This window comes from Apostichopus japonicus, chromosome 20, assembly GCF_037975245.1.
Source record: "Apostichopus japonicus isolate 1M-3 chromosome 20, ASM3797524v1, whole genome shotgun sequence".
NCBI lineage: Eukaryota > Metazoa > Echinodermata > Holothuroidea > Aspidochirotida > Stichopodidae > Apostichopus > Apostichopus japonicus.
In genome coordinates this window covers 22,985,668-23,006,765 of record NC_092580.1, presented here as the reverse complement: position 1 = coordinate 23,006,765, position 21,098 = coordinate 22,985,668, and the positions used below count along the sequence as shown (strand labels likewise).

General features: G+C 36.0%; 1 protein-coding gene across 3 annotated transcripts in view; it reads left to right on the top strand.

Annotated features, from left to right (window-relative positions):
- The window catches only part of LOC139960967 (testin-like), a 73,971-nt gene that overhangs the window by 29,188 nt on the left and 23,685 nt on the right, over window positions 1-21,098 (top strand). For all 3 annotated transcript variants that reach the window (XM_071959705.1, XM_071959704.1, XM_071959706.1), the window contains exons 2-3: window positions 18,387-18,472; window positions 19,646-19,886. In XM_071959705.1, the coding sequence (XP_071815806.1) occupies window positions 18,387-18,472; window positions 19,646-19,886 (327 nt within the window). The remainder of the gene's footprint in view (window positions 1-18,386; window positions 18,473-19,645; window positions 19,887-21,098) is intronic.

Below are 21,098 nucleotides of genomic sequence, written 5' to 3'. Positions count from 1 at the left end.
ATAACTCAACAAGGGAATGACCAATCATTACCATACTTGGTGAGTGGGTGGCCAATAGTAAGTAGATTAACCCTGTTGATTTTGGTGCTCATATCATGAATATTAATGAGGTCATGGGGTCAAATGTGAAATACTCCAAATTGCAATTACTTGGCTACTATTACTAATGGGAATTTCGTCAAACTTGGTATGATGATAATGGTAGATAGTCTTCACACACTGATGTGTGTTGCAATTGATATCAGGGCTTAGCATTACTTTGGCAACAAAAGTTTGTGAGCATAAATTACTGTTGTTGTATTAGGGCTTTGTTAGAAATTTCCCTATGAATGGAACTAATGAACAGCAGCAAGGAACCATGAAATGTTTTCATTCTGGTTTATTTACCAACCTGTTCAGTATTATTGCACAATGTAAGGTTCAAATGATAATAGGGATAGGTTCAGGCAATCCAAATTCCAAATACAATTTATAGGTATAAATAGCTCAGGACTTGTGATCCAAAGGCCAGAAAGGTTCTGGAACGTTCCAAAATTTGTTTATTTAATCAAGTTCCACAGTCATTTTTAAATCATTTTGTTGATTTATTTACATCTAGGTATTTTAGAATGAATCTTTAGAAATGCTGATTCTAGTCTGTATTATGTGTACTATACATGTATCAGTGTAGCTAAGAAGACAACACCTTACATACACAGAACTGTATCTTTGTTTGTAAATATAAAGACTGTAACCCACTTTGAAGCAATTTGCTCAGTTCTGGCGAAGTATCATGTGTCAATGCATCGTATTGTAGGAAGGCACATTAAGATGTACCAGCAACAAACACAACCAACTGAGTACAAAAAAAAAATAAGTTGAAGATTGAGACTTTCTTTACGTTAAATAGTCCAGGGTGATATGAATTTCAAGAAAACATTTTTTTAGGAAAAGGCAAGGGCATACAATTCTGTTCAAAAAATTCTGTGAAGAATTTGTACAATTTGCTTTTACTCGAAGAAGCAGAACCAACGATCATCTTATATCTGCTTTTAACAGATATATGTCTGTTGTGATAGTCTCGGATAGCAAACAGCTATATATGGCAAAATTTTATCAGATAAAACTTGAAAGATGATGTGGCTCTCATGATTTGAACAAGTTTCTTGAAATACTGCTCAAATATATATTATCTTGAATATGAAAGCTTGGTTGGTAAAATAAACACTGCTGCTAGAAATGACTTCATAAGACTAGCTGAGAATATACATAGTTCTATTTAAAGATCACCCACTTTTAATACTCCGAGTTGATCTCTCTGTGCAATAGAACAAACAAGTACAATCTACGAAATCCTACTATCTTGCCAACTTTCAGAATTATGCTTTTTAAGAACTCATTTATCTACAGAGCAGCCATTTATATTTAAAATGGGTTTTTGGGCCAAAGCCAAAACCTCCGTAAGTGCGAGGGACGGAATTTGATATACGTTTCCATTTATTCCAGCTCAACAGTAGTGAAATATGAAAAATCCAGTAGTAGGTTAAATAAAGAGAGTAACATACAACATAATAAAACAATTGAAACATATTCAAAATTTAACATGTTGCCATAGCAACGAACATTAATTGGCGCGAGGGACGGAATGATAAAAACTGGGTTTGCATGCACTCCAAACATTTGACGTATTATTATCAAATTTAGGAGGAATCTATATCCAATCATACCATTTATAACAAGATCAATTACTCTTCTGATATTAACTGAAATGTGTTTTAAAAATCTCATAGCTAAATTAGGTTACGCTTTAATTTCACAAAAAAAGTCAGCGCGAGGGACGGAATGCGAGGGACGGAATTGCTGTTTATGTTGATTAATTAGAGAAAAAGCTGTTGTAAAGTCTGTTTGTCATTGCCAAGCTCCCACAAGCAGTGGGAATATTATCACAAATTACACAATCCAATTAATGAACACACATTCAAGGAACAGATGGGGGTGGTGATGGGATGATGGGTGAAATGTAGGTAAATTGGAATCAAAATTGAAATTCATTCCATCACTCACCACTCAAATGCCTTGGTGAATAATAATTAAGTCACCTCCATCCACCACTTCCCTGAAATGAGGAATCTTAAACCCAACACAAATACTAAATCTATTTTCCACCTTTATATTGTAGGTGTATTCAACAGTGTGGGACAATATATAATTTTTAAATTTGGAAACTGAAAACTAATTTACTGTACAAATTCAACATTTATACTTTATACAAGGAAACAAAGTCACCATTGTAATTCAAATTGACAATTCACATATTCATTAGCAAAACTCTGCTTAGATTCGGGTCCAAACAGCATATGAAAGAGTTAAAAACTTCTTCCCCCATCATGACGTTAACTCATTAAGTTGTCATTAATAAGAAAAATGAACTATTGTACACAACATACATCAATGCAATTCAGTATAAATTGGAACATTAACATGTCAAACTCTTGGATATGATGTAGATTTGGAAATCAACAAACAGCTCACCATAGTGCAACGAATTGATATGAATGCTTACAATTCATTACACAAATAATGGTCTCTGGTTAAGCATACAGGGGGAACAGGGGCTATATTTCCTTTCACCATATCCCTTGAATACCACAGTAGGTCTTTTGCCTCTGGCCACTTCCAATACTTCCCTGTTTTTGCCATGGCATTAACCTGTGAATTACTGACAATTATGTTTTCCACCTCTCCTGGATACAACTGACCATTATACTCAACTATCACCCACCCACCACTTTCCATGGTAACTGATCATTGTTAACCAGCTGACTACCAATTTGATCTTGATCCCCATTCTACTCAACCTGACCACTGTTTTCCACTTTATTCAGATTAGGATCTGGTTCCTGATCATAGCTCACGACTACCTGACTTTCAACTCCATCATTTAAGTCATACAACTGCTCCCTGAGCATCTCTTCAACTGGTTCACAAAACTGACTCTGTAGGAAGAAAGTCAGTTTGCTCTTACCATTACTGCATGTACGGTCAATAAAATGGACCTTGTGTGTACCTGGTACTTCAGGTACCTTGCCTGGCATAGAAGGCACGGTTATGCCATATGCAGCTACATAGAATGTATCTGTTGCATTCACTCTATGTTGGCATATTCTGCAAACTGCTTGGCACTAGTGATGACAGTTTTACCTGCTTTGACATCACAGTACACACTTGATTTTATCTTCCCCCCTCCCACCCTATCTACTGGGCCCTTCCCATGGTGAGATTCAATATAACTCCATGTTATTGGAATGTCACATGGGTACTGGGTGGCAAGGAAGTAAAAGCAATATTTTGATTTAAACTAGCACAGCCATCGGACCAAAATTGAACCTCTCATCCAGATTTGGACAAATTGTTGAACCTTTTCAATGATAGCTTTATTGAAGTGCAAAGCTTAGAACTTGTCATGTGACATGTAATCACTGATGACACAGAAGGTTTTGCACTTCACCTTCCTCACCTTCAGCATACCATGCACAAACAGTGTACAATGTGAAATTCTCGTGGCCAAAGTATGCTGTATTTCATTCTTTTAGTTGTTAGCATAGTTCTCGCTAAAGTCCACTGGGATGATCGATAGCACTATTTGTTCCTGGAAGTGCCTTCTTCAACTTTGCAAGTTCAGCATGCTGTCGAATTCTGCTATAGTTGTGTCGTTGAAATTTACACATATGTTCTGTCAACTATTTCTATTAGCTACAGATTAGGACTACAGACGTGTAGCACCAAACTGTAACAGAATTCCGTCCCTCGCACTGAATTCCGTCCCTCGCGAAAATGTTGATTACCCATAATGCACCATTCATATTTTTGTTCAGTTTCTTTCATCACTACAGATGTTCAAGTCACTGATAGTTGATACTTTGCAGATTTTTATGCATACTGTACTATTTCCTCTCTCTCTCAAAAAAAACAATTGTGTCAAAAAATGCGAGGGACGGAATTTTGAACCGTTTTTTCCTATTTTTCTTCATTTTTATTAAAAAAAAATTCCAAACTTTTCCAATGAATAATTTGCACTAGAGATGAACATCAAATTACAGAAAACCAAATTTACCTCACACATCCTTATTTTCAGCTAGGTCAATAAGACTAAATTCCGTCCCTCGCACCTAGTGCGCATCTTTTTAGATTTCAACGACCTCTATGTCACTGATAACGAAATTTTTCAGATTTTTTTTTTTTTATTCTGAAGTGAAAATTAGTACTGCCATGAGCCCAAAATAAATTTCTCCCACAGAAATAACTTTACTTTTGGGATTTGAGGATGACCAATTTTGGCTTTGGCCCTTTTACAATCTCTGTTATAATCCTTTTAATCTTTCAACCTTCTAATCCTCCATCTTATTTCTTATGCTTTCATGATTGTACATTTTTACGTCTTTTGTGTATCATTATTATGTGTCCTTATTTTGTAATTTATACTGGAATAAAGAAATTGAAAAAAAAATTGATGTTGAAATTTTCTTAATTATATCACATCACGGAGCCACTTGTGTTTGAATTGTGTGCATACACTGCATATTTTTCTTTGATTGAGATCTGCATTTTGCCAATACTGACTGTAAATCCTTGAGTCTTTAATGTAGAGTTTCCATTAAAAAATACTGTTTTGTTACTTTCAGTACTATGTACAGAAAAGCAATTTAAGGAAAAGTAATGTAAAAGTTTCACTGTTTTAATTCGGGTACTTCATAGTGAGGTCATGCACACATGGACAGCCTGCATGCTCCTTGACACAATTTTCAAACCATTGTAATTTATCTCCCATACAGAGCATGATTTTCTTATAGCTTTTTGCAGTTGCTCACATCAATAAGTTTTAAATGTCACTTCTAAGGATAAAGACCATTATGGCTTGGAATTTGCTAATATTCTGCTTTTAGATATTAACCAGAAAAGCCAGTTAGCTGTGTAATTCCTTGCCATACAGTTTGCTCAAAATTTACAATAACTATCTGACTAATGTAGAGCAATTGAGTTAAATTTGTCCACGAATTACTGTACTGTAAGTGAGAACCAGCAAAGATTTGTAGCAATCCATTGTGGGCAACCATGTCATCCACTCATAAGGATTTAACACCTATAAAATTTAAACTAAAGGGTTTAAATTTCCAGAAAAAACAGTCTTCCTATGTAAAATATAGATACATTTCACCAATTTTGAATTAGCAATCCTTAAATAATTGTTGAGAGTTACATGACATTGTTTATATTTTTTTTGAAAAAAAATGGCATATTTTTCCACCGTTTGAGAAAATCTTATGACCCCTTAATTGAGCCAGTTTGTGCCCATTTGAGATAACCTGTTGACCACTTGAAGCTCAAAGGATGAAAACTGATCTAGGAGGTTTAAGTGCACGTTTAAAGCAAGAGCATACTGTAACTCTTTTGCAGATTTCATTACCTGGATGGGAGGTATGTTTCGTTGAAGACCTATTGGGCCCCTTCACAGACTAAACTGAACTGAATTTGACTAAACTATGTTCACCATAAGAAAATCATAGCATTGGAGAATTCACAGATTAATTGTCTTAATTTGAGAGTTATCATGTTTAAAAACTTTCCAGACTTTGATGCCTGTTGACCTCATGTGACCTTTGACCTCCACCAATTGCAAAAGGGTTCTTGTACTCAACAAGGCTCAAGTTCAACAAAGATGTACATTTTGAGTTATCATGTTCACAAAGTTTCAGACTTTGACCTCTGTTGACACCAAATGACCATTGAACTTCACAGTAAACAATTGGCATCTCGTGCTCAATAAGGTGACTCCACACCCCAAGTGTGAAATTAATTCACCATTAACGTTTTGAGTTACCTTGTTTACAAGCAAGTGTCACATATATACAACTTCCAAGTCATGCACATGCCATCACCATTGCATAGATTCCTTTGCCTCTGGCAAGGAATAAAAAAAATCTGTTGACCACAGGTATACGTGATAATAAGATGCAAGCTTGATATCTACTTTCAGAAAAAATGAAAAATAAGAAAAGAAAGATCTTAAATAATAATACGGGGGATTTATATAGCTTCAAATCAGAAACAAGATTACCTGTTTAATTATCAATGCAAACAAAGAGTAAGCTTAGAAATTGAAACAAAAACGCTCAATGTTTGTGAACAGGAAGTAGAGGAGGTCTAAGATAACAAAGCTAGTGCGATTAGACCCCTTATGATAGAACAAAAAGGAAGAAACTGTACAACTAAATAAACAAACATGAAAGTATATATATATAGATATGTGCAATTTATGCAAAAAAATAAACAATTATGTAAATAAGGAGAACTGACTGATAGTATTCCTTGTTGGCCAGCACTGTCAAAATCGATAAGTAATCTGTCGGTCTATTAATAACAGTTGAATTTTAAACGTAAAGAAGAATTTGCAGCATCCAGAACAGGAAATTTTAGGAGAAAGTATCATGTGATTTTCATGATATTTACTTCGTTCCCCATTTACCTGTCTCCCCACAACCTATGCACCGCATTCTACCGTGTCTAGAATGCCCTGGTAATCTTTTAACACTGTGGGTAGAAAAATGAAGGAAGGCCATTAGGGCCAGTGAGGGTGTACAGTGTTAAAAGATTACCAGGGCATTCTAGACACGGTAGAATGCGGTGCATAGGTTGTGGGGAGACAGGTAAGTGGGTCACTCGTAAATATATAAACCAGTAAGTTTTATAATATTGAAGTTTTGGAAATTGAGTGGCAACGTATGAATTACACAGTGCATGACTCACCGCTGCGGTTCAAAACTCTTTTAGGTGTGCGAATTTTTGGAGTGGTTATCTACAGTCTTCTGCATGTGCACATATAGAATATGATCATCTAATGGTATCAATACTTCGTTAATAGTCAGAACAAGCCTATAATCAGTGAAGTAAACAGCTTAGTGTTCAGTGCCTTTAGTAGTATCTTCTAAATTGGTGTTAAATTTCACTTGAAGCAATCATAAAAAAATTTACAATTTTCTTTTGCACAAAGGTCAGCAAAAATAAATCTGTGTGCATACAACCTGCTGCTATTGCTGACATTGCTTTTGTTTTCATGTTTTTGTTTTCGTTTTAGTTTACTTCTTACTCTTTTATGTTTTATTGCCTTGCAAGCACTGTAGTTTCCTATTAAGGATCAATAAAGTTATTACTCTTACCCTTACATACATATGCACATACACCCATACACACATACATACGCACACACATATATGCACACAGATAGATACACGCATACATACACCCATGCATACGTAAGTTCGTTTAAAATACCCCAACCAGTAAGGTTTGGGGATTTGTGTGCCAACATACATTTATACATTAACATTGTTAGGTAAATTGCCGTTTGACTGAACTGTCTAAATATGACAAAGAAAGACATTCAACAGGTTTGCGAAACCCATCTGAGTCATTTCAAACTAACATCATTTTGCGTGCGAGGCACACAGAAGCTTCCTCCTGTCAGCAGCTTTCTTGCGTTTAAAGAAGCCATTTCAGGTAATACATCAGCAACCGTTTGTTCCATGTGTAAATAGAATTAATGGAGCATGCATAAAGTATGCATTGACTGGAAATCACTCAAACACACTATTGATAGGCAATAATCAGCCATCTGTATATAGATACTGTAGGTTCTTATGTAAATGCTGAGTCAAGACTAGATTAATAGTCTCAAAGTTGATTTTGTCATTTGAAAGCATGAAAATTTTATTTCTTCCATGTTGAAAATCTTTTTTTTTCTTTTTCATAAATGTAGGCAGGAAACACAGTATATAATGTATGGTGTTTTGTGCTAAAAGTCATTCTATTCAATATGTAGTCAATTTATGTTTCACCTTCATTTTAAACTAAGTACTGTATTATAGTGTACCTGCATATAAATGACAATATAGTAATCTGGTATATATATCCTATGAGACCGCTCAGCTTTAATTCACTACATCTTAAAGTTAAACTACCTGGCCATTAACCATGTATCCTCTCTGATTAAACTTCCCTTCTGAGTCTTTTGTTTGTTTTCTTGTTGTTGGGATAACAGTAATTCATCCAACGCACAACAATAAACATAACTATACTTATTGCTAAAGGTGTACACAACACAAGGCCTACTGTATGTTAAGATGCTTATTTGCTTTCATGTGAGTCTTGGCAATTAAGAGCTCAAGTCAACATGTACATGTACATGCATGGTGTATTTTATTATAAATAAGTGGGACAATTCAGACAATTTTTTACATAACATTTCATTTAAAAAAGTAAGGATTTTCTTTTTGCACCATAAGCCTAGAACTGTGGACAACATTACACAGTTTTTAGAAGTACAGTACTTTATATAGCAAAAATGTATATTGTGATCTCGCTGTCAATGTGGGAAATAATCCTCACACTGTGTCAGCAGATATTATGCTCACAACAACTATTGATTAGTTTATACATCCTTCCCCATCACCCCTCATCTCCCCACCCCCCCTCCCCCGTGGACCTCCACTCAGTGAGGCGATAAACTCCCGTGATGAAAACAACTAATTATCCCAGTCTCTTTTGGCTGTTCACCAAGCTGTACAGTTTGACTTTCAACTGTTTACTGCAATGTCGTCAACTATCATAGTTCTAATCTTCGTGTAGAATAGTACCATTTTCCCAAAATTTTCCTAAAAGAAAAGTACCCTGAGTTTCTGTGTAACATACAGAGAGAGAGTCCTATGCAAGGTAAGGGAAGGATGTACGGTGGTGATTTAATTAACTACGCAGTTTGTACCTATCAATCATAGGTGCAAATAAACTGGTGGCTGTCATATGGTAGACAACAGTATATTAAAATGGTGTCAGAATACATCAACTGCTACATGCATACAACAGTACATCAACATTTCTATCACAGTTTCAGTGGTTTTGGAGAATCTAAGTTGCATAAATATATTGCTCAGTAAATAAATACCCAAAGAGACTGTTTGGGTTCCACATAGACCCAATGTGTAATAATTATATTTATTATTAATATCAGAAAGTTCAATGTGACACTTGGTATGGAAGGATGTTGAAAGTACAGTATCTGAATATATATTGTAACACTTTCCTCTGTGAGTAGCACCGACCAGCTGATTCAGGTTTCTTGGCCTAAGATGTTGTATTGTAATTGGCCAGAGAATGAAGATGTACACAAAATAAATCCAGAGAGGTGATGGTATTTTTAACAGTGATATATTGAAAAGAAAACTTCTTACAGTAACTTTACCCTACAACTTAGCTTAAGTGCATTCCTACCATCCCCAACAATTGTACTCCTTTACAGAGATGAATGTGATCACATGAGTATCCCTAGAAAATAACACATGTGTTACATCACAATCCCAGGATAAGCCTGATACCAAATGCCGATCCATAGAAGCAGCCCCAAAAGCCATAATCTGCCAACAATTACAACTGGTTTACTTAATGCCAGGAGAGATAACCCCTATATAATTCCAAGGGGATTTAAACTACCACAATGGTTCCACACAGAACTCCCATTGCTCCACAACTTTACAGTAACAGTGTTACAATATATATATCAATCCCTAGCTAGCAAAGAAATGGTTTTTAATGTAAGTTTTAAGATTTTCATTGACCTGAAGGAAGCCAACTTATTGCAGATGTTTCTTTTTTTTTTCATTTTCCACCATACAAATAATACATGAACATAGCTTGTAAAGTGCATTTAAAGTGGCAAGACTTTGTGTCTTAATATGACCAAGAAGTGTCACTTTTCAAATTAAAGGTCAACTAGCACCTGAGACTATAGATCTGCAACAAATCATTTTAATTTTCAGATATCTATAAAGCCTGCCCTACTTTGTGGCACTAAAGTTGTAAGTAAGCATTCACTGTATAAGAAGTTCTTGCCAGCTGTTTGTACAGTTTGAAGTGAGAAAGAAATATTTCATATTTGCTTGAAGGGAAGTGTAATTATAGCACTGGAAAGCTGCTTTAAGGTGCCTGGTTTGGTTCTAGCACACACAAAAAAATCCTCCCAAAAATTTCAAAAGTTTATGTAAGCTATTAAAGATGGTCTGTTATAATATTACGATAATTAGTTTTTCTAACAAATATTAAGCCTTCTGCCCTTGGTAAATCCACAGTAGTTAATAGAAATCAATACTTTGGTGGACGCTTCTAGTTGCTGATTGATTTAAAAAAACCAGTAAATATGCACAACATCGTATGTATGTACAGTATGCCTTTGTCCATTTATGTTTCTTCCATTGATGTAGGGCATAGTGTATGATTTGATTGGCAGTATACTGATATGGAAGGTTTTCTGGCATGATGCTAGCACTGCATATCTTGCATAATTTTTTGACAATAACAGAATGTAGGGAAATAGTATTTAGTGTTCTAATATTGTGAAGTTTAGTTTTGTGTGTCTTTGATAAAAATACTATGGCTCCAGTACACAAAAGCTGAGCATATCAATCTTTGCGTGTAGACGTATGTATGCTGTATGTATGTTATCTACTGCAGTTCTACTTTCTAGAGTGATGCACAAAATACAGTCGACACTAGACAGACCATGCACCTCCAGTGTGTAATTTAAACAGTAAATGGGATATACAGTATCTAGCTTTTGAACCAGTTGGTGAGTTGAGATTATTAAGCAACATTGGGTTAGTGTATAAAATAGGATTAAAAGCTTCACAAAACTCGGACCAGGAACAGCCAGATTTTTGCACAGTGTTGCAGATTATAACTATAGCATGTTTGTTTGAAATGCAGTATATACAACATTTATGAATTGTGTCCAATATTCCTTGGTCATTTATCAAAACTGACTTCAGTGTGGGATATCATATTAATGACAAGTCAACAGAAAAGTGGAAACGATAAGAAATGTTTACGTTTATGTTTAATTTCAACAAACAAACAGATAGTTTGTTTATTATGATTATACATAGTATAACGGTGCTTTTCCTTGTTTCAGTTATAGATTTATTGTGAGGATCATTGTTAAACGTACTAATTTCCTCCCATAATTTCTCAAGATTTGGCTAAATTGCAACTAGCATTCAATCAATCACTGTTGGGGGCCTTTGAAACATGTTTTAGACTGGAGGGGGTTTGGGGCCAATGAAGGGAGGAGGCCCTGTGGTCAGACCAATGTTCAGAGGTATATGTTGATATTGCCATCTGTGCCAGTATAGTGTGAGAATTAGCATTGCTGGAAAAACTTGGGGGGAAAGGATGGGGGAGGGAGGGAGGTGGGGGGGATTGGGACATGGTCTCCAGCTCCTTGCAACCCCCTCCCTTTTTTGGGGGTGCTGTTGTTGTTAGCTCCTTTGTATGCCAAGCGTCCCGCTCTTCATTTCACAACCAAACTAAATGAACTCTAACATCAGTACTTGAAGCAGTTACTAATTTAATATTTTAATTTACTTCACTCCTCTCTTACCGGTCTCCTACAACACTAACGCACCTTTCCTTGTCTACTGTACCTAGACGCCACTGGTATAAATTTTAGCACTGTGCCCCCGGTGACTCTCCTACGGGTCACCGCACACTCTCTCTTCCTGCGGAGTTACTAATTTAATATTTCTGAAACACTTTAATACACACCAATTATTTATTTTAATTACTCCTGGTATGCTTTTCCCTCTGGTGAATCTAAATGATGTTTCTGTGCTCCAGTTTATTTATTCTTGACTTATATTGTATGGACTCACTGTTTGTCTTTACTGGTGATCTCCTGTTTGTCTCAGCATGCACTTCCTATAAATGCTTGAAAGGTCTATTCTCTTAAATAAACCTAGATTGAAGCTAACTTTTTGAACCGGACAGAACATTAAAGCATGGAAAGTGAGCGACACAGAGATACAACATATGCAGTATTTCTCCTACAGTAGGCACCGAGGTCATGTATCTTTTAAATTCATTCATGTGCTAAATTTCCTTTGTACTACAAGCAAGCTTTGGGAATCCCTGTTTTATGAACATGAAGAAGTGTTTGTTGGCAAATTAAATCGAGAGAATATTGTCCACAAAAGAAAGAAAACTTCTCTGCCCTCATTTAGACATATTGTAGATCAGAGATCTAGTTTCACCAGGGTAACAGTTCACTATGCACTTTCTAACATATTTTGACCAATTGTATAGCATAAATTGCAATAGTTCCATATAGAAGATTTCACCTACTGTTCCTCCGTCCAGGAAAATTGCTTTTATTCATAACTGTACATGTGTTTAGCATCAGCACAGATTGTTGTACAGTATGTATTTAAGATCTTAAGGTCATTTCCACGAGCTAGCATTATAACTGACACACTGTTTGAAGACCGTAAGACCTCCTGATGAGAACAGGACCACTGATCACTGTATGCTTCATACCTTATGATACTGCCCTCTCTCTAAGGTCACTTCTTCCTTCTCCAACGTCCTAGATTTTTTTGAACGGACGGACAGCCGAATAGGAAACCAGGAAAAAGAAGAAAAAACGGAGTTTATCTCCCGGTGATGATGAGTCACTCATCTTGATCAGATCATTTTCATTTCCCTCTCGATGTTCCTTAGACTGAAGTTAAGACACTTGAATACTACCTCTTTGACTTTTTCCCTCGATCTGAGATGACACCGATAATTTGATTTGCTCTCAAGACACGTGCCAACGATTTTTCTAGTTTCTCTTCATCCTAAATCATTCGTCCTTCACCGTGGGAAACCCGTCGATGATTAATGTGAAGTGGCATGATGCATGTCAACACGGTTTACCAAAAGCATAAAGGACTGCAAAGTCAAAACAGAAAGTAGGAAACCTTCCAAAAACATAAGACATATGTTTCCTGTCTCTGTATTTCCTATAGGAAATATCTAAACTTGTAGTAATAAATAGGAGTTGTATCTGTTAATATAGCAGTGTAATGGATATTTCACAATTCTTAATTATTCAGTACTGTATATATATATATTTTGTTGCTGATGGTGTCAGAATTGTATCATAAAGAATAAATTATGCACAGCACCTGTCCTGTGTAATTATATGAAGTGATGGATCAGCCAGGGGTTGTTCTTGAAAAATCTCTAAAAATATTTACTGATTGTGAGGAGAATCAAAGTTTCTGTTTCCCAAGATTATGTACATTATAATCCAAAAGGTTAAGCATTACATCATTGATTGATCAGATCTACGACTTTGAGACTATGAATATGCATGTATGTTTAGTCATGTAAGACATGTACAGTAATGTTTTCAGAAAAGTAAAAATTGTTTGACTTTTCAATTAAAATTACACTTAAGAAAAAAAGTCACAGATTTGTTATGAATGCTCCAGACTTCAAGGGTTAACTGAAACTAAGCTTATCAAGATCAAATTACTTACAGGTATATAACACAACCACTGTATATAACACAACCACTATATACAGTATAACACAACCACTGTATACACTATACAGTATAACACCAGCACTGTATACAGTATAACACAACCACTATATACAGTATAACACAACCACTGTATACACTATACAGTATAACACCAGCACTGTATACAGTATAACACAACCACTGTACTGAGCTCACCTCATAGATGTCTTCAACTTTGCTGTTTCACTCTCCCACCCAAGTAGTCTTATAAATTGGTAATATTTCGGTACCGTCCCCCTGTTTGACCCACTTTGGGGTCAATATCCAAGACCCGTAAACTCACTCTTTCAATCTACTGTTTTGTGAATTTACTTTACTCCACTCTAACGTGCAGCCTTGTGTCTATGCAACATGCGTGCACTCCAACCTGTATCCTGACAGTATCATACAAAAGTAATGTGTTGGCAGAGATCTTCATTAACTGGCAAGAAATTAAACAGATTTTCATCAATATTTCAATATAGTTGTCAGGTGCAGGTAAAGTAAGAAGGATGTTTGTTACTCGAGTTGCTGCTCATTAACTTGTACTCTGGGTTTTCTTTTCATTTTTTTCTCCACATTTTTCATATTTTTGTAATATTCCCAGGAAATAAAAATCTTAAAACATAAAAACGCGTTAATTGCATTGAATCCATTCAACATTAATTGGTCTTCTAAGAGAAGAAAAATATCTGGTGAAAAATTTGTAAGGAATATCATATATTTTCATGTAACTTTTACATTGATTTGAATGACATAAATAGTTTGGTTTTTCTATAAATGACAATTTTGTCATTCGGTCTTGTATGTTAACTTTAATCGCCAAAGTTAAAAGCAGTATGGGACAAACACCGAAAATGTAGATTTACTACTAAGACGTTGAACCAGTCAGTGTGATAAATTTTCATTGAGTGTAGACAGATCATCAAAAGGAGTTGTTGGCGGTGATAAATGGTGATGAGCTACAGCCTATCTGGGCGATACTGAGGCGTATTCTTTGTAACGACCGGATCATGAAATCGACTCAGATAGTCAATAGACAGGAATCTTCCGTCATTTAATTGTAACGAACGATATAGTCGGTGGTTGATTACGTTCGAGCTGCGGTATATAAACAAGAAGTTATTATAAACAAGATGACTTTCTTTGATACCTGGTTGAATGCTGAATGTACAGTATTCTATAGGAGGTTTCTATTTTAATGGACACATCGTTAATAAGAATATCCAATTGAGGTTTCTCGCAGAGATTCTACTTTTGCCCAAGTTTTATCATTAAAGTCTTGGAGAGAGATTGTATGATGACATTGGTGTTAGTCTGTTAAAAGTTACTGTTACCATGCATGTTTATAAGTTAGGCCTATTTTGGAGAATGGTTTTGTACATGAATAGAGGGAATGTAAATTTGAAATTATGTGCAGTGCAGTAGATAGGAAAGACTGTACAGAACGACAAGTCTACGTGTGTTTGCAAGTGCTGTATGTATACACATATATTACCTGTGCCCCTCTCTTACCTGTCTGGACTCTACGGTTGCATCTTCCCATCTGCCTGGTCTAATAACTGGTAATGTTTTAGCATGGCCCAACCCCCCCCCCTCCCCAACCCTCCAGGTCATCGCCCATCACCTCCTTCTGAAACTATCATTCACAAAGTATACATGTATTCTTGTGGTTATTGTAGTGATATGCAGTATCTCTAAGTTTGTCTGTAACCAGTGTGTACATCAGTGTAGTTTCAGTAGTAGAAAATTGGTGCATAATTGGTTATGAATCTCAAGTCATCGTAGTTGGTATTATTTTTTTTGACTGCTTCAAGTGTGTCTTTAAAGTAAATTAAGTTACAAAAATACTGAGTGCTGTTCAGCACAGTGTAGTACAGTGCAGTGCCAAAGAGCAAGTACATTGCAGTACAAACATTGCAGTGCAGTGGCAGGACAGTACAGTGTCAGGACAGTACAGTACAGTGCAATTGCAGGACAGTACAGTGCCATGACAATACAGTGCACTGACAGAATAGTACAGTGACAGAACAGTACAGCGCAATGGCAGGAAAGTGCAATGGCAGAACAGTGCAGTGCAATGACATAACAGTACAGTGCAATGGCTGTACAGCGCAATGGCTGTACAGTGCACGTAGCAGGACAGTACAGTGCAGTGGCATGAAAGTACAATACATTATTTGTAACAATACAATGTAGTTCAGTATAGTGTAGAGGCAGCAGTACACTGAAGTGCAGTGGCAGGACAATACACTGAAGTGCAGTGCAATGCACTTGGCATGCAGTGTGCATGACAGTACAGTTTAATGCAGTTCAGTACAGGAGTACACTACCAGTATATGAACTATACTACCTTAGTATGTGTACAGTGAATGTATACTTAACTTATTCATTGAATTGAAAACATGTATCAGAAGGAATTTTTCATAAATATGTCCACTTACAACATACTTTCTAGTCATCAAATCCACATGAATCTCCCACAAGTGGCAGTCATTCTGTTTTTGCCTTCATTATTTAAGTAGCTAAAGTTCTAATAATAAGAAATTTTGTGGCTTACATTATTCGGAAATAACAGAACACATGTACCTTGATGTTAATAATTTAATGCAGTGGAAAATGGATACATTTGTACATCTTCATTTTGTGCATGTAATTGATTGCTTCTAATAAAGTTCTGGTTATTTTACTTTTAAGCCAACATACCGTACTTCCTGGTGGTCAAGTTACCCAATACTGGAAGTGATCTGTAATAAACTGGCAGGATATATCAGTAATCAGGAATTAGTTTCCCAACAGACATTAAATACATGGTAGAGCTTTAAATATATAAATTTGTAAATTTACCTCTAGTGTGTATACTAGGCTACCAGTATATGACATACACCTGTGTAATGTATGTAATAACTATTCCAAAGTTTATACAGTATATATATACTTTACACTGTAAGGTTACTGTAGGTTAACATGTACTGTTTATACGTACTTGGCACTGGCCTAGAGGCAATAAGTGCAGTCTTGTCCTTCATACACTTAGGAAAAAAAAGCGTTGGTACCTTTAAAAATTTAAAGCTGTAGCTGTTCTCCTTAATTCCTCTTAATTAAGTACTTTTTCAAATGCACACACTGCATTCAACAGATGTACAGACTACATGAATTTTTTTTGGTGTTTATTAAAGGAGGTTGACATCCATACTGTATACATAAATCAATACATATGTACATCATACACACATATGACACAGTTAACTGTATTAAATATGCATGATAAGATGATGATGGCAAAACTCATATGTTGATAACTCTATCCTTGTCAATTCTGGATAGAAAATGATAAATGGTGTATATATCTGAATTGCCCACCATTTATCATTTTCTCTCCAAAATTATTCAAGACCTGTACAACATGGAACCGTTTATGTTAACTTGTTCAGTTTGTACAGCTGTCTAATGTCTGGATAATAAAATTTGTCACGAGTCAGTAAATGTTGATAGAACTGAGCTGGAATGAAGATTCCTGATTAACCACACACTTAACAAATAAAGACACAATTTACAGCTATATTTATCAATTCTATTTATATCAATGTGAATTTCTGCTGTTCTATGATGCGGTATATATCTCACACGGAAAATTTAATTACGGATTAAAATAGTCTATGCTCGCCTTAAAAATCACTGCAGAATGTGGCAACTGTTGCTAAGTACAGGTTTATGCTTGAGAGGTACAATTATTACCTTGATGTACCTTGAGATGAGCAATCAAACCAATTTTTTCCATCAAACTAATGATTTTAACAAATTGGTGAAGCTAATCTGGATAATTGTTTCCTTTATTGCATGCTAGGTTGATATGAAATAGCCGTCCATGAAGGCCAAACTGAGATTAGTTTATGTCAATTATACTGTTGTGTTCTGTTAGCTATTTCAGCTGGAATGAACATAATTTGATACCTTGACATTATTTTTTAATGTGAGAAATCGATTTCATGCTTAAAATGCAAGACGTGTTCGAAAATAGAACGTTTGTTCTCAATTGGTTGCGCGAGTGATGCGAGAAACATTTTGTAGAGAATGATGATGCTTCAGAGCGAATACTTCATTAAAATCCATTTGTCAGAGATCGTTTAACGTGAATGGGTGCAGCAGTAATTTTTAGAGGGAAATTCTGAATTCCCTCCCCCCCCCCCACCACCCGCCTTCCCTCTCGGTCCCTTTTCCTTCACTTTCCCTTCCCCATATATCCCTTCCCTTCTCTGTCCTCTTCTTCAGACAAAAATAATCTCCCAAGTGACAGAAGCTGCCAGTGAAACTTGCAATTTAGTCAACTTAATGCAGGTTTATAGTCATACTGGCAAATATTTTGGAACAGTCAACATCTAGGCAAGTGCAGCCATTGACAAATATAGCTAAGACCTAAATCTACTTGTACAAATATGCCTAGGATGGTTAGGCTTTACTTTGAAATGACCTACATACAGTATGTATACAGTATGCTTCTAGTCTCATGGTAGATTTGAATACACATTATCTTTCAGTGATAATAAATCCCAAACTCTGAATTTTCTGTGAGGTATAGTTCATGTGAAGAATGCATACTGTACATGTACTATAAGATGGTGTGAAAAAGCAAGAAACTTCTGTTAGAAACTCTCAGTTATGGGGTCACATTGTTATTCTGCAATTCAGATATTCAATTTATTTCATACATGAAGGCGTAAAAAATTTCCATTTTTAACACCTTTTTGGTGTGTCTGGAATGATTCCTGCTGTGATAGGGTTCATGAGATCACACATAAACAACTGAGTTGAATGATAACTACTGTACTGTATGTACAGTAGAAGGTGCATGGGCGTGGGAAGAGTTTGTATGTGATATGTCACAGCATTAAAAGTTATACCCTTATGAAATGGTTCATCACTATTTATGGGTAGAATTAAACCTTTACTTATTCTTTGCTCTTTTCTTTATTTGTAGTTGACCTTGGGACATGACCTTGGAGCGGGCTCATCCTGTCTGAAATGTGGAGACGGTTGTCCTGGTCTGGATCTTCATTTTTGGAGGTATAAATAATCATCTTCGTGTGTGTATCATTTCTTTCCTTGGGTTCGGGTGTAGAGAGAAAGGGTCAACAAATTTACCCTCTGAAAAACTGATTTGAGTATTTCATTTACTCTGGCTCATTCAAGGGTTATCCAAAAAAAACCTTTTTTCGCAATTTAGTCCTTTAGAGTGATAGAAGTGTTGACAAAGATGTTCAATTATCAAACTGAAACATTATTTGGATTAAATTGATTTCAGAGTAGTAAACCTGGGTGTCACAAGTCCACAGAGTGGTTGTGTTGTACACAAGCTCGCTCGCCCCGGCAACAGAGAATATTTTCAAGAGATCCAAACACAAAATGACACACCTTCACACATCAGCTGCATAAAGTCTGTATTAAAGTGTGTGTATTCATATGGTAATGGGCCTCTCACCAGTATACAAGTTCTATCATATTTACTTGACGAACAAATCATTTGAAACATCTACATGTGAAGTTACCAGCCAAACTCACTGTCAGTTGTTCTGCACAGGTGAAACCTTGAACTGGTCATTACCTAGGATGTCCGTATGCAAGTTTACCCGGTGTCTTCACAAGTCCAGTAAGTGCTTGTGTTGTACACACGCTCCCCGGCAACAGACAATATTTTTAAGAGATCCAAACACGAACTGACACGCCTACACATCTGTGTGTTCACATGCCTGGTGAGCGCTTTCGTGCAATCATGAATTATCTTGAATCAGAGATCTGTAAGTAGCACAATCACACACTTTATTGGACTCACATGACTGCTCTCTCCGTTGATGTGCCGAAGAGCACCCATTAACTACAACTGCAAGTTTATAAATTTGAATGTTTACATGTTTATCAATGTATATTCTCTATTCATATACCTGTCTCCTCACAAAAACTACACACAAACTGTTGTGTCTCTTCAGTTGGTTTATCATTGTGAGCAACAGCCTCTCTCTGTTACAGGCAGCTTACAAGTTACTGTGCTCCTCACCTACCTGTCCCCACTCTACTGTTGCACTTTCTCGTCTGCCTAGGGTTATAAACTGATTTAACGCTTTTAGCACTGTGCTACCCTTCACCCCCAGACTACAGGTTAGCTTTTGTTAATTTAAGTGAATAATTAAATTTGATAAACCGGGGTAAGTAATCATAATTTTCCTTTCTTGTTTTGAAAAGGAAAATTTGCAAAAACTGCAAGTGCAAACAGGATGACCACGACGTTAGAATCGAGGAGAACGACCACGTGCGTAAGATCGGTCATCTCTTTGAGCAATCCAACAGACAGCCTTACACCATCAGTAAGATGACGATACCCCAGAACGCCATGCTGAATACACCAGCTCCATCGCCTGGTAAGAAGGACGTCGCCAACCAGGTCACCTTTGAGTGGATCCCACAAGGAACGGATGCAAAGCTGGTAGGTATCCCCATGCATAGTAGATGATCCTCTTCAGATTTGAAATTCCGCGCCATAGGAGGACTTGAGATGACTCCTATAGCACTGTTAGTACTTAATGATACTGCAAGATGAGAACTTTTTGGCAATATTCAATGTTTTGAAATTTTTCCTCTCTTGTCCAAATGATATTTTGACTAAATCTAACCATGAATCTATGCCATGGTCAGCTGAGCATTCCAAAAAAAAAAAAGGAAAAAATGAAACAGTTCTTACAGAGCTGCATTTTTATATTGATCATTGCTGCAATACTTTGGCAACATGCCTTGTTTATTTGGGCTTAAAATGTTTGGTGCACGTAACATGTGATTTTTTGAACAAGAAAATGGCTCAATTTCGTTTATTTACGACCTCAAAGTTTATACATACTATTTTTTGGCTAGTTTGGCAAATGACGTGGTGTGTAAAAGTCACTTAGCAATACCAATGGCGATTTTATCATAATATTACATGATCATGAAGCGCATACCTGTACTCTGCAATTTATAAACATAGGGCTCTGAAATAAATCCATTAAAAGTTTAAGACCTTTTAGTGAGATAAATATGAGAGGATTTTGTCCAATTTCCTTTTAGTAATACTCGATCTTTATAAGATGGCACCTTTTTAAAAAAAAACAGAAAGCCTATCAGATGTTGCTAAAACTCAATATCCCTGTGACAACGGACATTGCAAATATCTTCTTTTTTTTCGAGAATGTGGCCTTGTTCGAAGCATATACACGATTTAAACATATTTCCTCCTATATATATTTTCATGAACAAGATATTTATTTAGACAACCTCAGAACTCAAGATATAAAGCTAGTTCTAAAGTTTCTTGTTAGCTCTTTACCGTCGATTTCAAGTTGAACATTTTTCAGTATGTGAAATAGTTTATTGCAAATATTTGTAAAGTTTCTCGAAAAATAGATGATCAAGATTGAAATTCACCAAATTCGTCTTGACAACGAGAGAAAACAATCAGAAGAAACTTTAGATAAATTGTGAAAGAAAGAAAAACAGTGGATAGTATTTGGCTAGAATTGATTTGAAGCTCTGTTTCGGTCAGATTTTAGAAAATATCCTTGACAGATTAAAAGCTCCTACGAGTGAGATTAAACAAAGGCGACAGTGAAATTAGTTAAAATTTGTTCTTGTGACTTTGCAATATTCTCTTGCTTGAGCTTTGTGG